The sequence below is a fragment of the Bos grunniens genome, chromosome 9 (assembly GCF_055505025.1).
Source record: "Bos grunniens cultivar Pamir isolate PY7600 chromosome 9, Bosgru_T2T1.0, whole genome shotgun sequence".
NCBI lineage: Eukaryota > Metazoa > Chordata > Mammalia > Artiodactyla > Bovidae > Bos > Bos grunniens.
In genome coordinates, this window is record NC_141173.1 from 88120070 (window position 1) to 88135889 (window position 15820).

General features: G+C 50.8%; 1 protein-coding gene and 1 pseudogene across 2 annotated transcripts; both read left to right on the forward strand.

Annotated features, from left to right (window-relative positions):
• The first annotated feature begins 1181 nt into the window (after window positions 1–1181).
• On the forward strand, window positions 1182–14640 carry LOC147366322 (UL16-binding protein 3-like). 2 transcript variants are annotated; one of them, XM_086318286.1, is made up of 5 exons: window positions 1182–1428; window positions 10211–10474; window positions 10713–10988; window positions 11592–11724; window positions 12909–14640. In XM_086318286.1, exons 1-5 carry the CDS (start codon window positions 1356–1358, stop codon window positions 12961–12963), a joined length of 801 nt encoding a protein of 266 aa, XP_086174412.1. In that variant the 5' UTR covers window positions 1182–1355; the 3' UTR covers window positions 12964–14640. The 2 variants fall into 2 exon arrangements, with proteins under 2 accessions (XP_086174412.1, XP_086174413.1); XM_086318287.1 differs by lacking the exon at window positions 12909–14640 and having other exon boundaries at window positions 11257–11724.
• Window positions 1665–3442, forward strand: LOC147366323 (uncharacterized; annotated as a pseudogene).
• Window positions 14641–15820: the final 1180 nt, after the last annotated feature.

Here is a 15820-nt window from a genome sequence, read left to right on the forward strand (position 1 = left end):
ACTGTTCACAATCATTTTGGAAGACTTTAAAAACAAAACAAACAAAAAAGGGAGCTTCCATTTCTCCCTTCCAAAATGTAAGTCTTTCGCCTGGGTTCTCAGGAACCATCTGATCCATCTGTGGTACCCCAGAGTCAGGGGGAAAAAATAGCATTTTTAAAACAGAAGCAATAAAACAAGGAGATCTCTGGTTCTGTCTTTACATGAAAATGAATTTGTAACTGAGCTGGATTTAATTGGGTTAAGGGAAAGTAAGTACTATATAAATAAACCCTCAGAAATATCAATAAAGCTCGTCAGAACACATTTCTGACACCAGGGACGACCCTGAGTCAGAATGATTGGGCAGAGATGACCCAGAAACTAACTCCATCACCAAAGAACCTGAGACCACAAGCCATGTGGCAAAGCAGTTCTGCTGGGTTCCCTTACCCTGCTGCTCTCCGCCCTGTAGCCCCTTCCCAAAAAAGCCTCTTCCCTTGTCAGCATGTGTGTCTCCTGGAACAATTCATTTCCCAGTGTTAGACAAAAGCCCACTCTCACACCCTGCAAGGAGTCCCCCTTTCTGTAACAGATGGCGACTCTGGTGGGATTTCCTCACTGCGACTGATGCCCTGACCATTCAGGTACTTAGGGACAAGCTTGTCCGCTGACTGACCCGACCCAGGCGCCCGAACAAGAATTTTCTTTTGTTCCTTGTCTCCTCCCAACTCAGATGACTGGCCTGAGTGCCCCCGATCTGATAAGGGACAAGAGACTTAAGACTGATAAGGAACAAGGTGAGGAACAAGAGCCTTAAGTTCAGTGGCTCAGTCGTCTCCGACTCTTTGCGACCCCGTGGACTGCAAACCCATCACCAACTCCCGGATTTTACTCAAACTCGTGTCCATCGAGTCGGTGATGCCTTCCAACTATCTCATCCTCTGTCGTCCCCTGCTCCTACCGTCTTTAATCCTTCCCAGCATCAGGGTCTTTTCCAGTGACGCCCCTTCTTTCGCATCAGGTGGCCAAAGTATTGGCGTTTCAGCCTCAGTAACAAGAACTAGGCGGTCTCCAGTCACCTGCAAGTGGCGCACTACGTAAGCAAGTGGGCGCACTACGTAAGCAGGTGGGCAGGCGAGCACACGGGGAGGCCGGGCTAGTGAGCAAGTGAGCTGTTAATAGAGCCCCGCCCAGCCCCCGGCGCGGGGTTCCTAGTGGTTACTGCTAGGAAATCTGTCAGCGGAGGGGCGGGCCAGGCAGTCCTGGGAGGAGTGGAGGTCCACACCTCAGCTGTGGGCTAGCGGGAGAGGATCGCGGGTTCTGGCTTGGCAGCCTCGCACTCCTGCAAAGGGATCCAGGTGGCAAAGGGAGAGATGGGTGGCTTCAAGACCAGTCTTGGTTTCCTCGTTTTGCTTCCAATTGTTTTGTTCAGCGGAACGTCCAGCGGTGAGTTCGGGGATGACACTGCGCGGAGCGTGGCGGGGGAACGCGAGGAGGTTTAATGGGTTATGAGCGGTAAAGGGGATGGGGGTGGTGTCCCCGGGGTTTCGCGAAACTTTTTACAGGGTGGCGCTGCCGCCCCCACCTCTTTCCCTTCCCTGGCCCATTTAGTCCTCGGAGGCTCCTCCCGGCTTCTTGCTGGTACTCCGGGCCAGAACAGGGTTGACTTGGGTGAAGTAGTAATGTCGGGAATTTGGGAAGTGACGCTGGGAGAAGAGGGGTCCGCAACGCGGCAGGAAATAGGGTTGAAACCCCCCAAGGGTCCAGACCGCCCCTGGAAGTGGGAGCCCTGGAGCCGGGCGGTTTGGGGCCAGTCGGGCATCCGGCGAATAGACCCAGACCCGCCCCGAAAAGCACGCCTTCCCGCCCCGACCTGTGCAACAGAGACCCTTCTGGTCCCTACATCTCCCGGCCCTTGAAGGACCAGCGCTCTTTCCCGGCTGTAAGTTATAAACGCAGAGCGGACCCTGGTGCCCAGGAAGCGGCGGCGGCGGCGCACTCCCTGCTGAAACGTGCTTGAGTGCTCCTGTCCGAGCCCTCGCTGCTGGCTCCAGCCCCGGCCCCGGCCCCAGGGCTCTGCGTCATGGCTCCACCCCCGGCCCCGGGCTCCACCCCGGCCTCCGGGCTCCACCCTCAGCCACCGGGCTCCGCGGCACGGCTCCACCCCGGCTCTCCGGGCTCCACTCTCGGCCACCAGGCTCCGCGGCACGGCTCCACCCCCGGTCCCCGGGCTCCACTCTCGGCCACCAGGCTCCGCGGCACGGCTCCACCCCCGGTCCCAGGGCTCCACCCCCGGTCCCCTGGCTCCTCAGCAAGGCTCCACCTCCGGCCCCGGGCTCCATCCCCGGTCCCCGGGCTCCACCCTTGGCCACCAGGCTCCGCGGCACGGCTCAACCCCCGGCCCCAGGGCTCCACCCCCGGCCCCCGGGCCTCACCCAGGACCCCGGGGGCCGGTGCGAGCCTCTTCCTGAGCAGGGACCAGGTGCCTCGGCTCATTGGTCTAGATGCAGAACTTTATATATTAGAGAAGTGGCCTTGTTGGGCACTACGTCTATCCTTTAACCCAGCGAAACAGATGTCCTGCCTTTCACTTGGCCTGCAGAGTCCAAGTTGAATATAAGCAGGTTTCCAAGTAGACAATTTCGTGGACCTGCCCCAGGTCGGCATTTCTGCTTGATGGGGGTGGGGCGTTCGAGGGGCACGGGGTGGGGGGATTTCCATGCACTATATCGGCTCTAGCTTTCCTTTTCTGCAAAGTAGATGATGAGGTTGTGATACTAAATGCAGCTCAACTTGACAGTAAATTCTTCAAAAACTTCCCTTCTTCAAAAATTTGAAAGGAAGGAAAATGTGCTACAAAAAACTTCGGTCTTAGACAAAGCCACTAGCAGAACTATTTATGATCCTGTTCATGCAGCTCCAGCTACTTCTACCCGTGTGTTTTATATCAGCACAGGGGTTTGCCGTGCAGTTATATTTCTTGTAGTAATAATATTAGCTGTTTTGCACCTTCATAGTATGACAAGAATTGAACTGGAAGACAGCATCAGTGTCCAGTAGTTCCCAAGGGTTGTCTCAGCCATGTCCCAGATGACTCAGTATCTGTGAGGAGACACACCCAACAATAGTACTTCCATCCCGTTATCCTACCTTGTGGGTGGGTAGAGGAGTGTCTTGAGAAGTGCCCCTCTTTTGGAGGCCAGAGCTAAGGTGAAGGATATCGAAATATCCAAGGAGAGGATAACTCTATCCACGGAAAGGATGTACTCCAAGAAGGTAGTTTAGGGCGTATTTTCCATGGGATTTATGTAGATGGAAAATATCCAAATAAAAAACAGCAATCATTTGTAAAAACAGAGATTAAGCTTCTGAAATTCAGGTGACAATGATATTCACTGAACATTGCAAGCTATGAGATCTTCATCACAGAAATCTTCTCCTATTTCCCTTATGTGTATAGAAAAAAGAGAAAAGCCCTATGATATTGCCTTACACGAATTGGGAGAATCATAAATAGTTTTCACAGCATTGCAAATTGTGTGTCTCTGTGTGTATTAGTCAGTCCTGTCCGGCTCTTGCCACCTCATCTACTGTAGCCCGCCAAGCTCTTCTGTCCGAGGAATTCTTCAGGCAAGAATAATGGAGTGGGTGGCCATTCCCTTCTCCAGGTGATCTTTCTGACCCAGGGGTCAAACTCGGGTCTTCTGAATTGCAGGCAGATTCTTCACTGTCTGAGCCACCAGGGAAGCCTGCAGCACAAATTAGTAGAGGCCAGTAATCCTCAGGCAATTTCTCAACAGGACCTGGTCCACAAGGTCAGATTGCCTGTGGAATGGATTACCTGGTCAGAAGAGAAGTCCTCCACAAAGACCTGGCTGCTAGGAGCTCTGCCATTGATGACAACCTCAAGTTAAGAGTACAGATAGCCCCTCTCCAGAATCTTGTTCCCCATGGACTCTCACTGTCTGGAGGACAGTGAAAAAGTGGGATCGATGGATGGCTCATGAACGTCTGGTTAAGAATGAGGTCTCCGGACTTCCCTGGTAATCCAGTCGCTAAGAATCCACACTCCCAATGAAAGGGCCTGGTTCGATCCTTGGTCAGGGAACTGGATCCCGCATGCTACAACTAAGAAGTCAGCATGTTGCAACTAAGAGTCTTCATGCTGCAAAAAGGTCCCAAGTGCCACAACTAAGACCCAATACAGCCAAAAAAAGATAGATATGAAAAAAATAATTTTTTTTAGTTCTCCAGTGCTAGTGATGTGTGGGCCTTCAGAGTGATAGTGTAGGAGCTCATGGCTCTGGGTCAAATACCCTACACGGATGTCGACTCTTTAGAGATATGAAAGAAGGTCATCAAATAGCCCAGCCTATCAACTGTCCTGATGAACCATTTGCTGTGATGGCTTGTGCTGGGCCTTAGATTTGGAGGAGAAGCCCAGTTCCAGCAGCTGGCCCAGTGTCTCACAGGGTTCCATGCAGCCCTGGGGGCCTGTGTCTGACTGTCCTCTCACAGTCCCCCAGCATCAGGGGGACGGTGCCTGCTGAGGCCCACGTGGAGCCGGCCAGTCACATACATCACCCAGCACCGCAGAAGCACATTGTCTTCCAGAACACTGTGCCTTAGGAATGCCATAGCATCTGAACTTTCTAAGACAGACTTAATGATGTGGAATATTTTCTAGATATCACTTTCTTTAGGTTTACTGAAAATGTTTGTATAAATTTTTTGACCAAGAAAGTTTTAAACAGTGTTATAAAATAAATAGTTTTTAAAATTGTTTCAACACAAATACTTGGACTAGCTTAGTGCCAAGTGCTTTTTAGTTTTTACTTCATCAAAGTAATGTAGTTGATTCACCCTTGAATGTGCTGGGCTTAGTTGCTCAGTCGTGTCTGACTCTTTGCGACCCCATGGACTATACAGTCCGTGGAATTCTCCAGGGTTGAATACTAGAATGGGTAGCCTTTCCCTTCTCTAGGGGATCTTCCCAACCCAGGGATTGAACCCAGGTCTTCCACATTGCAGGTGGATTCTTTACCATCTAAGGCACCAGGGAAGCTCAAGAATACTGGAGTGGGTAGCCTCTCCCTTTTCCAGGAGATCTTTCTGACTCAGGAATTGCACTGGGGTCTCCTGCATTGCAGGTGGATTCATTACCTGCTGAGCCACCAGGGAAACTCTTAAGTTTCTTTCTTCTTCTTCTTTTTTTAAATATTTATCACTAGTCTTGGGAATTATTTGTCTATAAGATAGAATACTTTGTCTTAGAAAAAGAAAAATGAAAAAATGCTGTTGCCTTGTACAGGAAAAGGTAGTGTTGGAGGAAGAAAACTTAAAAGCTAGAAGGAAAAAAAAGAGAAAAATGCAATAGAAATAGAAACTACTCTTTCATGAAAAATTGCCTTTAAAATTTTTTTTTTAAATAAAGAGGAGTTCTGCCTTCTTACTTTGGGGAAAGTAGGAGCGGAATTCACTGAAACATCTTAAATTTGGCAGATCCTAGCATATGGCACCCCACTCCAGTACTCTTGCCTGGAAAATCCCATGGATGGAGGAGCCTGGTAGGCTGCAGTCCATGGGGTCTCTAAGAGTTGGACACAACTGGGAGACTTCACTTTCACTTTTCACTTTCATGCATTGGAGAAGGAAATGGCAACCCACTCCAGTGTTCTTGCCTGGAGAAACCCAGGGACGGGGGAGCCTGGTGGGCTGCCGTCTATGGGGTCGCACAGAGTCAGACACGACTGAAGCGACTTAGCAGCAGCAGCAGTTCTCAGAGCCAGAAGTGGATTTGGGGCAGGTCAATAGTAAACAATGGTGATTTTATTTATTTTTACTTTCTGGAAAAGGAGGATAACACAGTTCCAGAAGGTGCAATCATGGTTTAAGGTTAAGAATCCCTTTTACTGCACCTAGAACAGTGCTATGCACAGAATGGGTGCCTGAGTTTTGTTGGGTAAAAAAAAAAAAGTAAACAGATTATGTGCTTATCTTCAAGGCTGGCTTAAGTACAAAATGGATTTTTAAACACACTTGAAAAAATTAAAGAATTCAGTTTATTAAAAAAAAATTACATTTGCATCATGAGGAAGGCTCTCAATGCCTAGCCATTGATCAGCGCCTCCCTGGAGTCAAAGCTCCTCCCAGACAGTTCAGGCCGTTACTAATTGAAGCTGGTTATGACCCAGATCCTACCACTGGTGAAGTTAATAAGTGATGGAAAAGGAGAAGCTGGTTTGTTCAGGAGCCCTGGGAAATAGTGACCTAATGTTCTCAGACCGCCTCTAAGTTTCCAGGTTAGAAAGGGAGCAGAGGTGGCTGCTGTGGGGCACATCAGCGTCTTGAGCACAGTCAGGGTGGTTGGCACAAGGCGAATGTTTGAGCACCACCAAGCTTATGGTTTCAACAAGTCTGGGGGTCTACGTGCTTGCCGCCAGCAGTTTTTATGTGCTGGGGGTCTGCTTCCTGTAGAAACAACTTGAGGCTTGTGTCAGCTCTTTGTTATCTTTCAGGGAACTGGTAATTTCATGACACTGCTATGTGGCTGGTCACAGTCTAAATTGTTACCAGTTTCCCAGCCTAAGGAGTATTCCTTTCTCCATCTTCACATGTTCTAATCCTTAACTCTTAAACCACTGTTTTGAGACTCACAGGAGGCCTGGCTGACTGAAACTTTTCTACAAACAAGAGGCAGACAGAGACCATGGGGGGAGGGGGGGGCAGGTCTTTCCCACTAAGGCGCCCTTGAGCCGTTTTGGTTATGAGACCATTTATTTCCCATTTGTCCATGGTCCCAAGAAGCCCAGGGCCTCCAACAGCTAGTTGGAGAAAGTCTAAACATGCCCTCTCTCAACTGGCATCTTATCCCTCTGTCTGATAACTCACCCAACAAACCCCCCCACACCTGGCCCCGAGGACCTAACTTAGGAGGGACAGGAACAGGTTTCCCAGAGTGTGACACAGGGCTCGAGGGTGAGGCTGGGCATCCCCACTTCTACCCTTTGGTCCCACATTCATAGTGTCTAGGAATTGGGACAGCAGCAGCCTTTTATGGTTATTGATTAAGGTAGGAGTTGACAGAATTTTTTCTACAGAAGATAGTAAATCTCAAGGTCTCTTTAGGCAATTTGGTATCTGTCTCTGAGTGCAAAAGGAGCTTCCATGTTTGTGGAGCAGCAGGAGCCAAATATAATGTGTAAATCAACTGAGAACCAGACTTGTCCACTATCCTGGTTTCTGACCCCAGTAATGAGTGACCCATCCCATAGAGAATCATCCAAGAGCTGCCTCAGTTGTCTGTTTATGAACCAGAAACTTACCGTGTCCTGCCTTGTAGCTTCTGGTGGTGGGACTGTGATAGGAGTGTGGATCTGGCTGTTATGGGCTAATGCACCCCCTCTGCTATAGTCTGGCTTCCTTGGTTCAAGGAGCCATAGGGGGCACTGCATGAAGCCACAGGTGTGAGCATACCTGTATCAACTCTGGTGTCAGGCCTAGGTGACCTGCTGGCACATCTTATTTGTTCCCTGTGGCCCTGGTTATGCCAAGCCACATAATCACTTCTATCCTATGACGGCTGGCCTATCTGAACTAATGGTTGGGGTTGGTGAACCCAGATCATAATGGGCAACTCTGACATTCCATGACCAGAGGCCTCATCTCTGCCAGGCCCCAGGACCATACCAGGAGCCGCACTGAATGGTATGGGCTTTCTCACTGCAAGTGGTATGTCCTTTCTTCAGGACACCAGGAGTCTGTGTTGTGAGCCTCCAAGTAAAATGCCACCTACAGCATGTAGCACCTTTCTGAACACAGGAAGCTATGATGTCACCGGTTCTGTTGGGTCATCTGCCCAAGAAGCAGGTCCAGCCACACTCATCATTCATCAATTGTGACTGCCTTTGTGCCAGGACAGGAGTTGCAGCAGAGACCTAGGGTCTTGAAGCCTGGAATGTGTCATATGTACCATTAGAGGGAACCTAGGACCTCAGTGGTAATTCAGTGGAGATAAGATAGGGACCACAGCTCTGCAGGCCTAGGGAGATTGTAGGTTGGTACTCGTTTTCATTATTTCCTCCAGGAGATGATACTGTCTCCATGTACTATCGGGGGATGGGGAGTCAGGGTGAGAAGAATGAATGTGGAATCCACGACTATGGTACCTCACCCATGGCAGTTTACTAACAACACAGACTGTGCATTCGTGTCAGAAGCCCAGGACGTGTGCAATGGACACTGAGTGGATCTGTGGACCCAGAGATAACCACTGTCAGCAGGACCTGGCACAGGTGTCTATTAATTGCCTGGTCCTCGGAGCATCGCTTCACAGCACGGGGGCCATGATCATGCTACTGTTCCTGTGCGTGGTGTTAGTAACACACTGGGTCTAATGAATGTGGGAGTAGTTTCTCCTTCTGCACTTCCAGTTCAGTTCAGTTCAGTCACTCAGTTGTGTCTGACTCTTTGCGACCCCATGGACTGCAGCCTGCCAGGCTTCCCTGTCCATCACCAACTCCCAGAGCTTACTCTAACTCATGTATATCGCATTAGTGATGGCATCCAACTGTCCCATCCTCTGTCATCCCCTCTCCTCTGGCCTTCAATCTTTCCCAGCATCAGGGTCTTTTCCAATGACTCAGTTCTTCACATCAGGTGGCCAAAGTATTGGAGTTAGTTGCCCCAGTAAATAACCGTGTGGCTCATCGGGAGAGTATCGAAGGACTTCTGCACTTGCCGTGGTGATGAAAGGGCCCTCCTCACTGGGACGTGGCTTCTTTCTCTGGTGATGCCTTCTGAGAAGTAGCTCAGTTCTGGAAATTTTGGTAGGGATGTTTGGTAGGGATGGCTGCTTTCAGCCTACTGATCATCCAGTCTTGTGTTTGTCTCTCCTTGTTTTCTGTCTCTCAATCAAGCAGTTTGCATCCAGGTTCACTGACCATCTCTCTGCCTCTAGGATCACCCTGTGCTATGAGCCAGCATTGTACTCTCTGCAGTCAGGCCCTGGCTGGCATTGGGACTCTCTAATCACTTTCAGCTTCCCTGATAGCTCAGTTGGTAAAGAATCCACCTGCAACACAGGAGACCCCAGTTTGATTCCTGGGTCGGGAAGATCCGCTGGAGAAGGGATACGCTAGCCACTCCAGTATCCTTGGGCTTCCCTTGTGGCTCAGCTGGTAACGAATCTGCCTGCAATGCGGGAGACCTGGGTTCGATTCCTGGGTCTGGAAGATCTTCTGGAGAAGGGAAAGGCTACTCACTGCAGTATTCTGGCCTGGAGAATTCCATGGACTGTATATAGTCCATGGGGGTCAGAAGAGTCAGACATGACTGAGCAACTTTCACTAATGACTTTGACCATTGTACCAACTTTGCTCCTGACATACAACACTCCACCTGGAATCTGATCTTTCCCCATTTTCCATCCCTGTTCCTGCCGGAAGCCCACAGGAACACGGTCTCCTACCACTATCCCTGATTTCCACAAAAGTCATCTTTGAGCTATGGGAGATGCTTCTCATCCACACTTTCCTCTCTGGCTCCATAGAATCCATCAGGCTTTCCCATGGTGCCTGGTGGCCTGGACACTTTCCTGCCCTTTCATACCGTGTCCGCCCTGGCAGATTCACTTCCCTGAGCCTTTGATCCCCTCCTCTACCACCTGCCTTGGAAGTTCTGGACTTTCTCTTTCTTGCCAGGTGGGCCAGGCCTTTCTCCAGGCTTCCAAGACCCATCCTAATGGGAGATCAGCAGTGTCTCCCTGGCCTTGCTAAGTCCTGTGACCCCTAGTTGTGAACTCTCCCTTCTCCAATGTGGGGTTCTGTGCTCACCCGTCCCCTCTTTGCCCCTCTCCCTGTGATCCTGCTTCCTCAGGAGCATCCCCACAGGCTCCCCATCTCTCACAGGACACGGGGTTAGATTCTGACAGTCCTCTGTCATCTAGACTTTTCCTGCATAGCAGCCTGGCATGTCTCTGCAAAGCTTATGATGCTAGGAACAGACCTGGTGGACAACGGGACACACTCAGGATGTGTGAAATTTGCCAGGCAGGGGACTCCTCCTTCTCCACAAGGAGAGGAGGGGCACTGGCTGTGTGGTGTGTGTTGTGGGGTGTCATTGCTCTGTCAGCCCAGCCCTGCACTTTACTCTGCTCTCACATAACTGGGGGAAGGGGCCTCAGGGTCTTTTTCCCCAACCTCACCCTCACTGTGTTTTGCCTTCACAGACGCTCATTCTCTTTCCTATAATGTCACCATCGATCCTCAGCCCAGAGATGGTCAGCCATGGTGTGAGGTTCAAGGAGAAGTTGATCAAAAGGTCTTTCTCTCCTATGACTGTGGTAGAGCTAAGATCAAGTACATGAGTCCATTGGGAGAGGAAGTGAAAAGTATGAACGCTTGGGAAACACAGACTGACACACTCAGAGACATTGGAGACTTGCTCAAGGAGCAGATGCCTGACGTTACATCGGAGAAACACATAGACAAGGGTGAGTTAGAAAGTCCAAATGCAGGAGGAGTAGACTGGGGGCTTAGCTGCATCCACTGTTTTCAGGTAAAAAAAAAAAAAATTGGATATTGTCCTTCCCTAGTAGTCCAATGGAAAGAGCAGCTGTTGCAGGAGAGACCAGGGCCAGATTAGCTGGGCCCAGGGGAGGTGGACCCAGGTTGGGCAAAGAATCTGTCAAGCTCAGAGGCTGAGCTCTTTCTTTTCCTCGGTGTGGTCAGGCCCTCTGACCCTGCAGGCCAGGATGACATGCTGGCGAGAAGACAACGGACACACCAGTGGATCCTGGCAGTTTGGCTTCAATGGACAACTGTGCCTCCTCTTTGATTCGGAGAATGGACACTGGACAATGGTTCATTCTAAAGGGAGGCGGATGAAAGAGAAGTGGGAGAATGACAGAGCTGTGACGGAGTTCTTCAAGAAGGTCTCCATGGGAGACTGTCAGCGCTGGTATCAGGATTTCTTGCTGCGCTGGGAGAAAATGTTGAAGACCGCGGGTAAGTGAGAAGAGTAGGAGAAAGTGGTAGTTCTCTCATGGTGATATGGACCCACCCCTCTGTGTGTGTGAAAATGATCAGTCAGAGGTGAGCTGTCCTGGGAGAACAATGGCCCCGGGATGCTCTGTCATCCTCCTTCCTCTTCCAGCTCCTGACGTCTCTCCTCACAGCACAGGCCTTTGGACGAGTGAACAGGGATTCCCACGGATCCTAAAAATGAGAACATCTCTGTGATCCCAATCTCTTTCTTACTGTTCCCTCTTTCCAGAATCTTCTTTTAGATGTCACCAATCCTACTTCTGGAAAAGTGTCAATACCACCCCTGCTGTCAGCTCCTGAGGACTCCATCCTCAGGTCACCGTCTCTGATGTCACAGCAGGACTGAGTGGCTGTGTTGGAAACCTTGCTCCCCCATTAGCTGTCAGAGCCCTGTGAGGACTGGGCTCCTCCCTTCCCCCCATCTCACCTGAGGATCTATCACAGGGGCCTCCATGTGATGTGTGTAAACTCTCTGCACAGTAGGGGTACCTGAGTCAGGGGGGTGAGCAGGCATCTGCCGAGCTTGGGGTCTGGACCAGGGCTTCACTCTTACTCTCCTTGCAGCATCACCGACCACGGGACCCTCTACAGTGCAGCCCATGGCCCCAGACAGCACTTACATCGCCTGGATCGCCACCGGGGTTCTCGCCGGTTTAGTCATAATCATCGTTTTAGCCTATATCCATTACAAGAACAGGTACTGAGGGCAGAATTCAGAGGGAAGGCAGGGGCACAGGGCCTGGTGTGAGGCCAGGGAAGGTGAATCCCAGCCAACCCCTGCCCCTCACTGAACCTCCTCATCCTGGAAATGAGCCAGTGAATAAGACCCCATATCACCTGAGAGCAGAATTCGGGCAAGATCAGGCCTCAGTCCTGAAAGGTCCTCATGTCAGATGCCAATGGGAAGTGAGGGGTGGCTGGGGCACGGGTAGGCCGAGGGCCTATTGATGCTTAAAGGGTTCAGCCAAGTCCCCTGACTGAGCACAGACTGCTGGCTGGCAGGGCCCCCGGTAGGTGGTGTGAGAACAGCAGGCACTCAGGGAGAGGGCAGGACTCATGGGGGCTGAGAGCAGCAGGGGGTTCCACATGATGTGTCAGCGGGGAGGGGACCCACCCAGGGGCCAAGATGAGAGGGGCCGGGCTCTCATCCCAGGAGGAAGGAGTGGGAAGGCCTTTGCAGACTCAACTCCAAAGGCCTGTTCTCACAGGAAGTGGCCTGGGTCATGCAGGTAAGGCAGGAGCCCCACAGCAGAGATGGGGGAAGGACTGAGGCCAGGCCTGTGCTCTTGGAGCAGCAGCAGTTCTGACTCAGTGTGGCCTGCAGGTCACCAGCCTCCTGGGGACCCAGAGCCTCTATCACTAAGCGGCCCTGCCTTGAGCAGAGGTGCCTGGGGATGGTGGGCCTGAGCTGGGGTGGAGGCGCCCAGCTGGGGGGACCAGGAAGAGATGGGGGGCAGGGAACCTGGTCCTGAGAGCTCTGTGTGCTGCTGGCTCAGAGATTGGAGGGGAGCAAAGGATGGAGGTTTGCCTGCAGGCCCCCAAGGCTGTCAGGAAGCAAAGACCCTCCTCCAGGGACCTGCTCCCTGGTCCTTTAGGCCCCCCTCAGGGAGGATCCAGACCTGAGTAAAGGGAGCCAATTGATTCCTCACTGGCTCCAGTCCCGAGCCTAAGCAGGCGGTGTCAGAGCCTGGGGTGACTCTGTGATGCAGGAAGGAAAAAGGAGATGACAAGAAGCTGCTGGGCCTGGGGTGGAGGTGGGGGTGGAGGACATAGGAGCCCCTCAGTGAGGGCGGGGCTGGAGGGGGCCTGGGTAGGGGCAGCCCCAAGAAGGTGACAGGAGTTCCTCAGCCTCCTGGACCAAGGCCTCTTTCTTTTCTGCAGGCGACGGTGCTCCCAGGAAGCGCGACAGGTGCCTCTCTCCTGCTCTTCACTTTAGATCCAGGACATCAGACTCCATGAATCCTGAGTCTGTTTTCCAGTTACAGTTACGCAGTAGATGCATCATCTCATGGGCTTTATCACATTTGGGGAAATCCTACTCAGCGTCTCTAAAAAAAAAACAAACAGAAACAATTTATTTTGCCACTTTGTCCTGGTGCTAAGTGATGGAATTTCTACACTGAAATGCTCAAGTCCTTGAAGAAATCTCCACAAACAGGACATTTTTTCATCATATTCTAGTTTGTGGATAATTAGACTCTGCCTCGTGACCTCGTTCTTGCAAATGATATTGCAAGAAAAATACCATCTGCTATTACAGGACTCAGGGATTGTTTCTGTGTCTGGAGAAATCACCTCAGCCTATTTTCAATAGAACAAAGTTTTATTTATGACTGTTTCCCTTAATAATTTATCATGCCTAGTCGCTGTGTTAGTCGCTCAGTCATGTCCAACTCTTTGTGACCCCGTGATCTGTAGCCCGCCAGGCTCCTCTGTCCATGGGATTCTGCAGGCAAGAACACTGAAGTGGGTTGCTACTTCCTTCTCCAGGGGACCTCTCCAACTCAGGGATTGAACCTGCATCTCCTGTGTCTCCTGCATTGACAAGCGGATTCTTTACCATCTGAGCCACTGGGGAAGCCTATTTATTATGCTAGTGCTATTTAAATAAAAATCTCAGTACTCCAGGAAACTTGAAGTATTTAAGATTTTTGTTTTCTAACCCCCAAGAGACGTCATGACGTTTCACCCTTTGTCCATCTTGTGGGATTCGATGTCCCTGGCGACTCTGAGGACACATGGTCTGAGAGGACACGTGCAGCCTGTGTTCACGGCAGCACTGCTCACAGTAGCCGGGACTTGGAAGCCACCTACACGTCACCCACAGATGAATGGGCAAAGAAGATGTGGGACATATACACAGGGCAGTATTTCTCAGCCTCAGAAAGAATGAAATAATGCCCTATGCAGCAACATGGATGGACCTGGAGAGTGTCATATTGAACGACATACGTCAGACGGAGGAGCAGAAACACCTTCTGAGGTCCTTCACACTCAGAATCCAAAACGTCGTGATACAAGTGCTCTTACATACAAACCTGAAGGAGACTCACAGACTTAGAGAATGAATTTATGGTTGCAGGGGGAAAGGATGAGGGGGAAGGGATAGTTAGGGAGTCTGGGATCAACATGCACACACTGATTTATTTAAAATGGATAACCAGCAAGGACCTACTGTATAGCACATAGAACTCTGCTCAATGTCATGTGGCAGCCTGGGTGGGGATGGAAGTGGAGTTGGGGAAGAAAAGATGCATGTATGGAAGTGAAAGTGAAAGAAGGTTAGTTACACAGTCATGTCGGACTCTTTGGGATCCCATGGACTGTAAGCTGCCAGCTCGTCTGTTCATGGAAATCTTCAGGCAAGGGAGTACTGGAGTGGATCGCCATTTTCTTCTCCAGGGGATCTTCCTGACTCGGGGATTGAACCCGGGTCTCTTCTATTGCAGGCAAATTCTTTACCAACTGAGCCACCAGGGAAGATAGAGACATGTATGTGTATGTTAAATCCCTAGCCTAGCTTCTTTGTATTGCTCATTCAGGACGCCTGCACTCCTTTCTGGGTGTATATTTCCGCCTTGCTTCCCTCTTAAATAAACGAACTCTTTCTGTATGTCTCCAGTAATAACTTTGGTACCTGTTTTTACAGTTTTTGCCTCCTTCAGTTCAGTTCAGTTCAGTCGCTCAGTCCTGTCCGAATTTTTGTGACCCCATGGACTGCAGCACGCCAGGCTTCCCTGTCCATCATCAAGTCCCGGAGCCTACTCAGACTCATAGACTTTTCAGTATGGCCATTCTGATCAGTGTGAAGTTCCTTGAAGGGGGAAGGAGAATAAATGTCAGAGAATGAGCAGTAAGAGCTAAAGCGTCTCGGCCCCAGGATCCAGGACACCTCCTGGGCAACAAGGACAGCCTTCAGGAGACAGAGCAGGGTGGGTGTGCACAGGCCTCTCAGAGCAGTGGCTCCTCTTGTTGCAAAGCACTGGTTCTAGTTTGCCTGGGCTTCCAAAGCACATGGGTTTAGTCGTCCTGTGGCATGTGGGATCTTCCCTGACCAGGGATCAAACCTGTGTCCCCTGCATTGGCAGGCGAATTCCTATCACTACCCACCAGAAAGCCCCCGCCACATCATCTTTATCCATTCATTTGTCGATTGTCATTTAAGTTGCTTCTATGGTGTCTCAATAGCTCAGACCGTAAAGAATCTGCCTACTATGCGGGAGACCTGGGTTCAGTCCCTGTGTTGGGAAGCTCCCCTGGGGGAGGGCATGGCAACCCACTCCAGTATTCATGCCTGGAGAATCCCACGGACAGAGGAGCCTGGTGGGCCACAGTCCATGAGGTTGCAAAGAGTTGAACACGACTGAGCTACTAAGCACCACACATTCTGCTTCCCCTGATGGTGTCTAGGCCCTGGTTCCCACCTCTTACCCTGGGCCCACAATTCTCCAGCTGAACGGCCTCAGGTTCTGAGTCCTTGCCCCATGTCTCCCCCAGGGTCTGGGTCTGTTCTGAGCAGGCCTTCAAGGCATTAATTTTCCTCCAAGAGAAGCAAGGATTTGGGCCTGTTATTCTCATAATGAAGGAAAATCTGTTTCTCCAATGCCTCTGTGGAGCCTCCATCTCACATCAGGGCTGGAGTGACCATGAAGTTGTAGCCAAGTTAAGTGTCTGTGAGAGAACTCAGGTACTAGCTGGCATGGGGAGTGCTGGCTCACTCTTCATGTGCCCCACAAAATTCATCTGTTGCAACTTTGGCCCTGAATGTGATGGTATCAGAAGATGGGTGTGTG

What these genes read in the sequence shown, in the direction of transcription:
- LOC147366322 (XM_086318286.1), top strand. Translation starts at nt 1,356, where the DNA reads ATGGGTGGCTTCAAGACCAGTCTTGGTTTCCTCGTTTTGCTTCCAATT. An exon ending in GGAGAAACACATAGACAAGG is followed by an intron (nt 10,475 to 10,712) that starts GTGAGTTAGAAA and finishes CGGTGTGGTCAG; the next exon opens with GCCCTCTGACCCTGCAGGCC. An exon ending in TATATCCATTACAAGAACAG is followed by an intron (nt 11,725 to 12,908) that starts GTACTGAGGGCA and finishes TCTTTTCTGCAG; the next exon opens with GCGACGGTGCTCCCAGGAAG.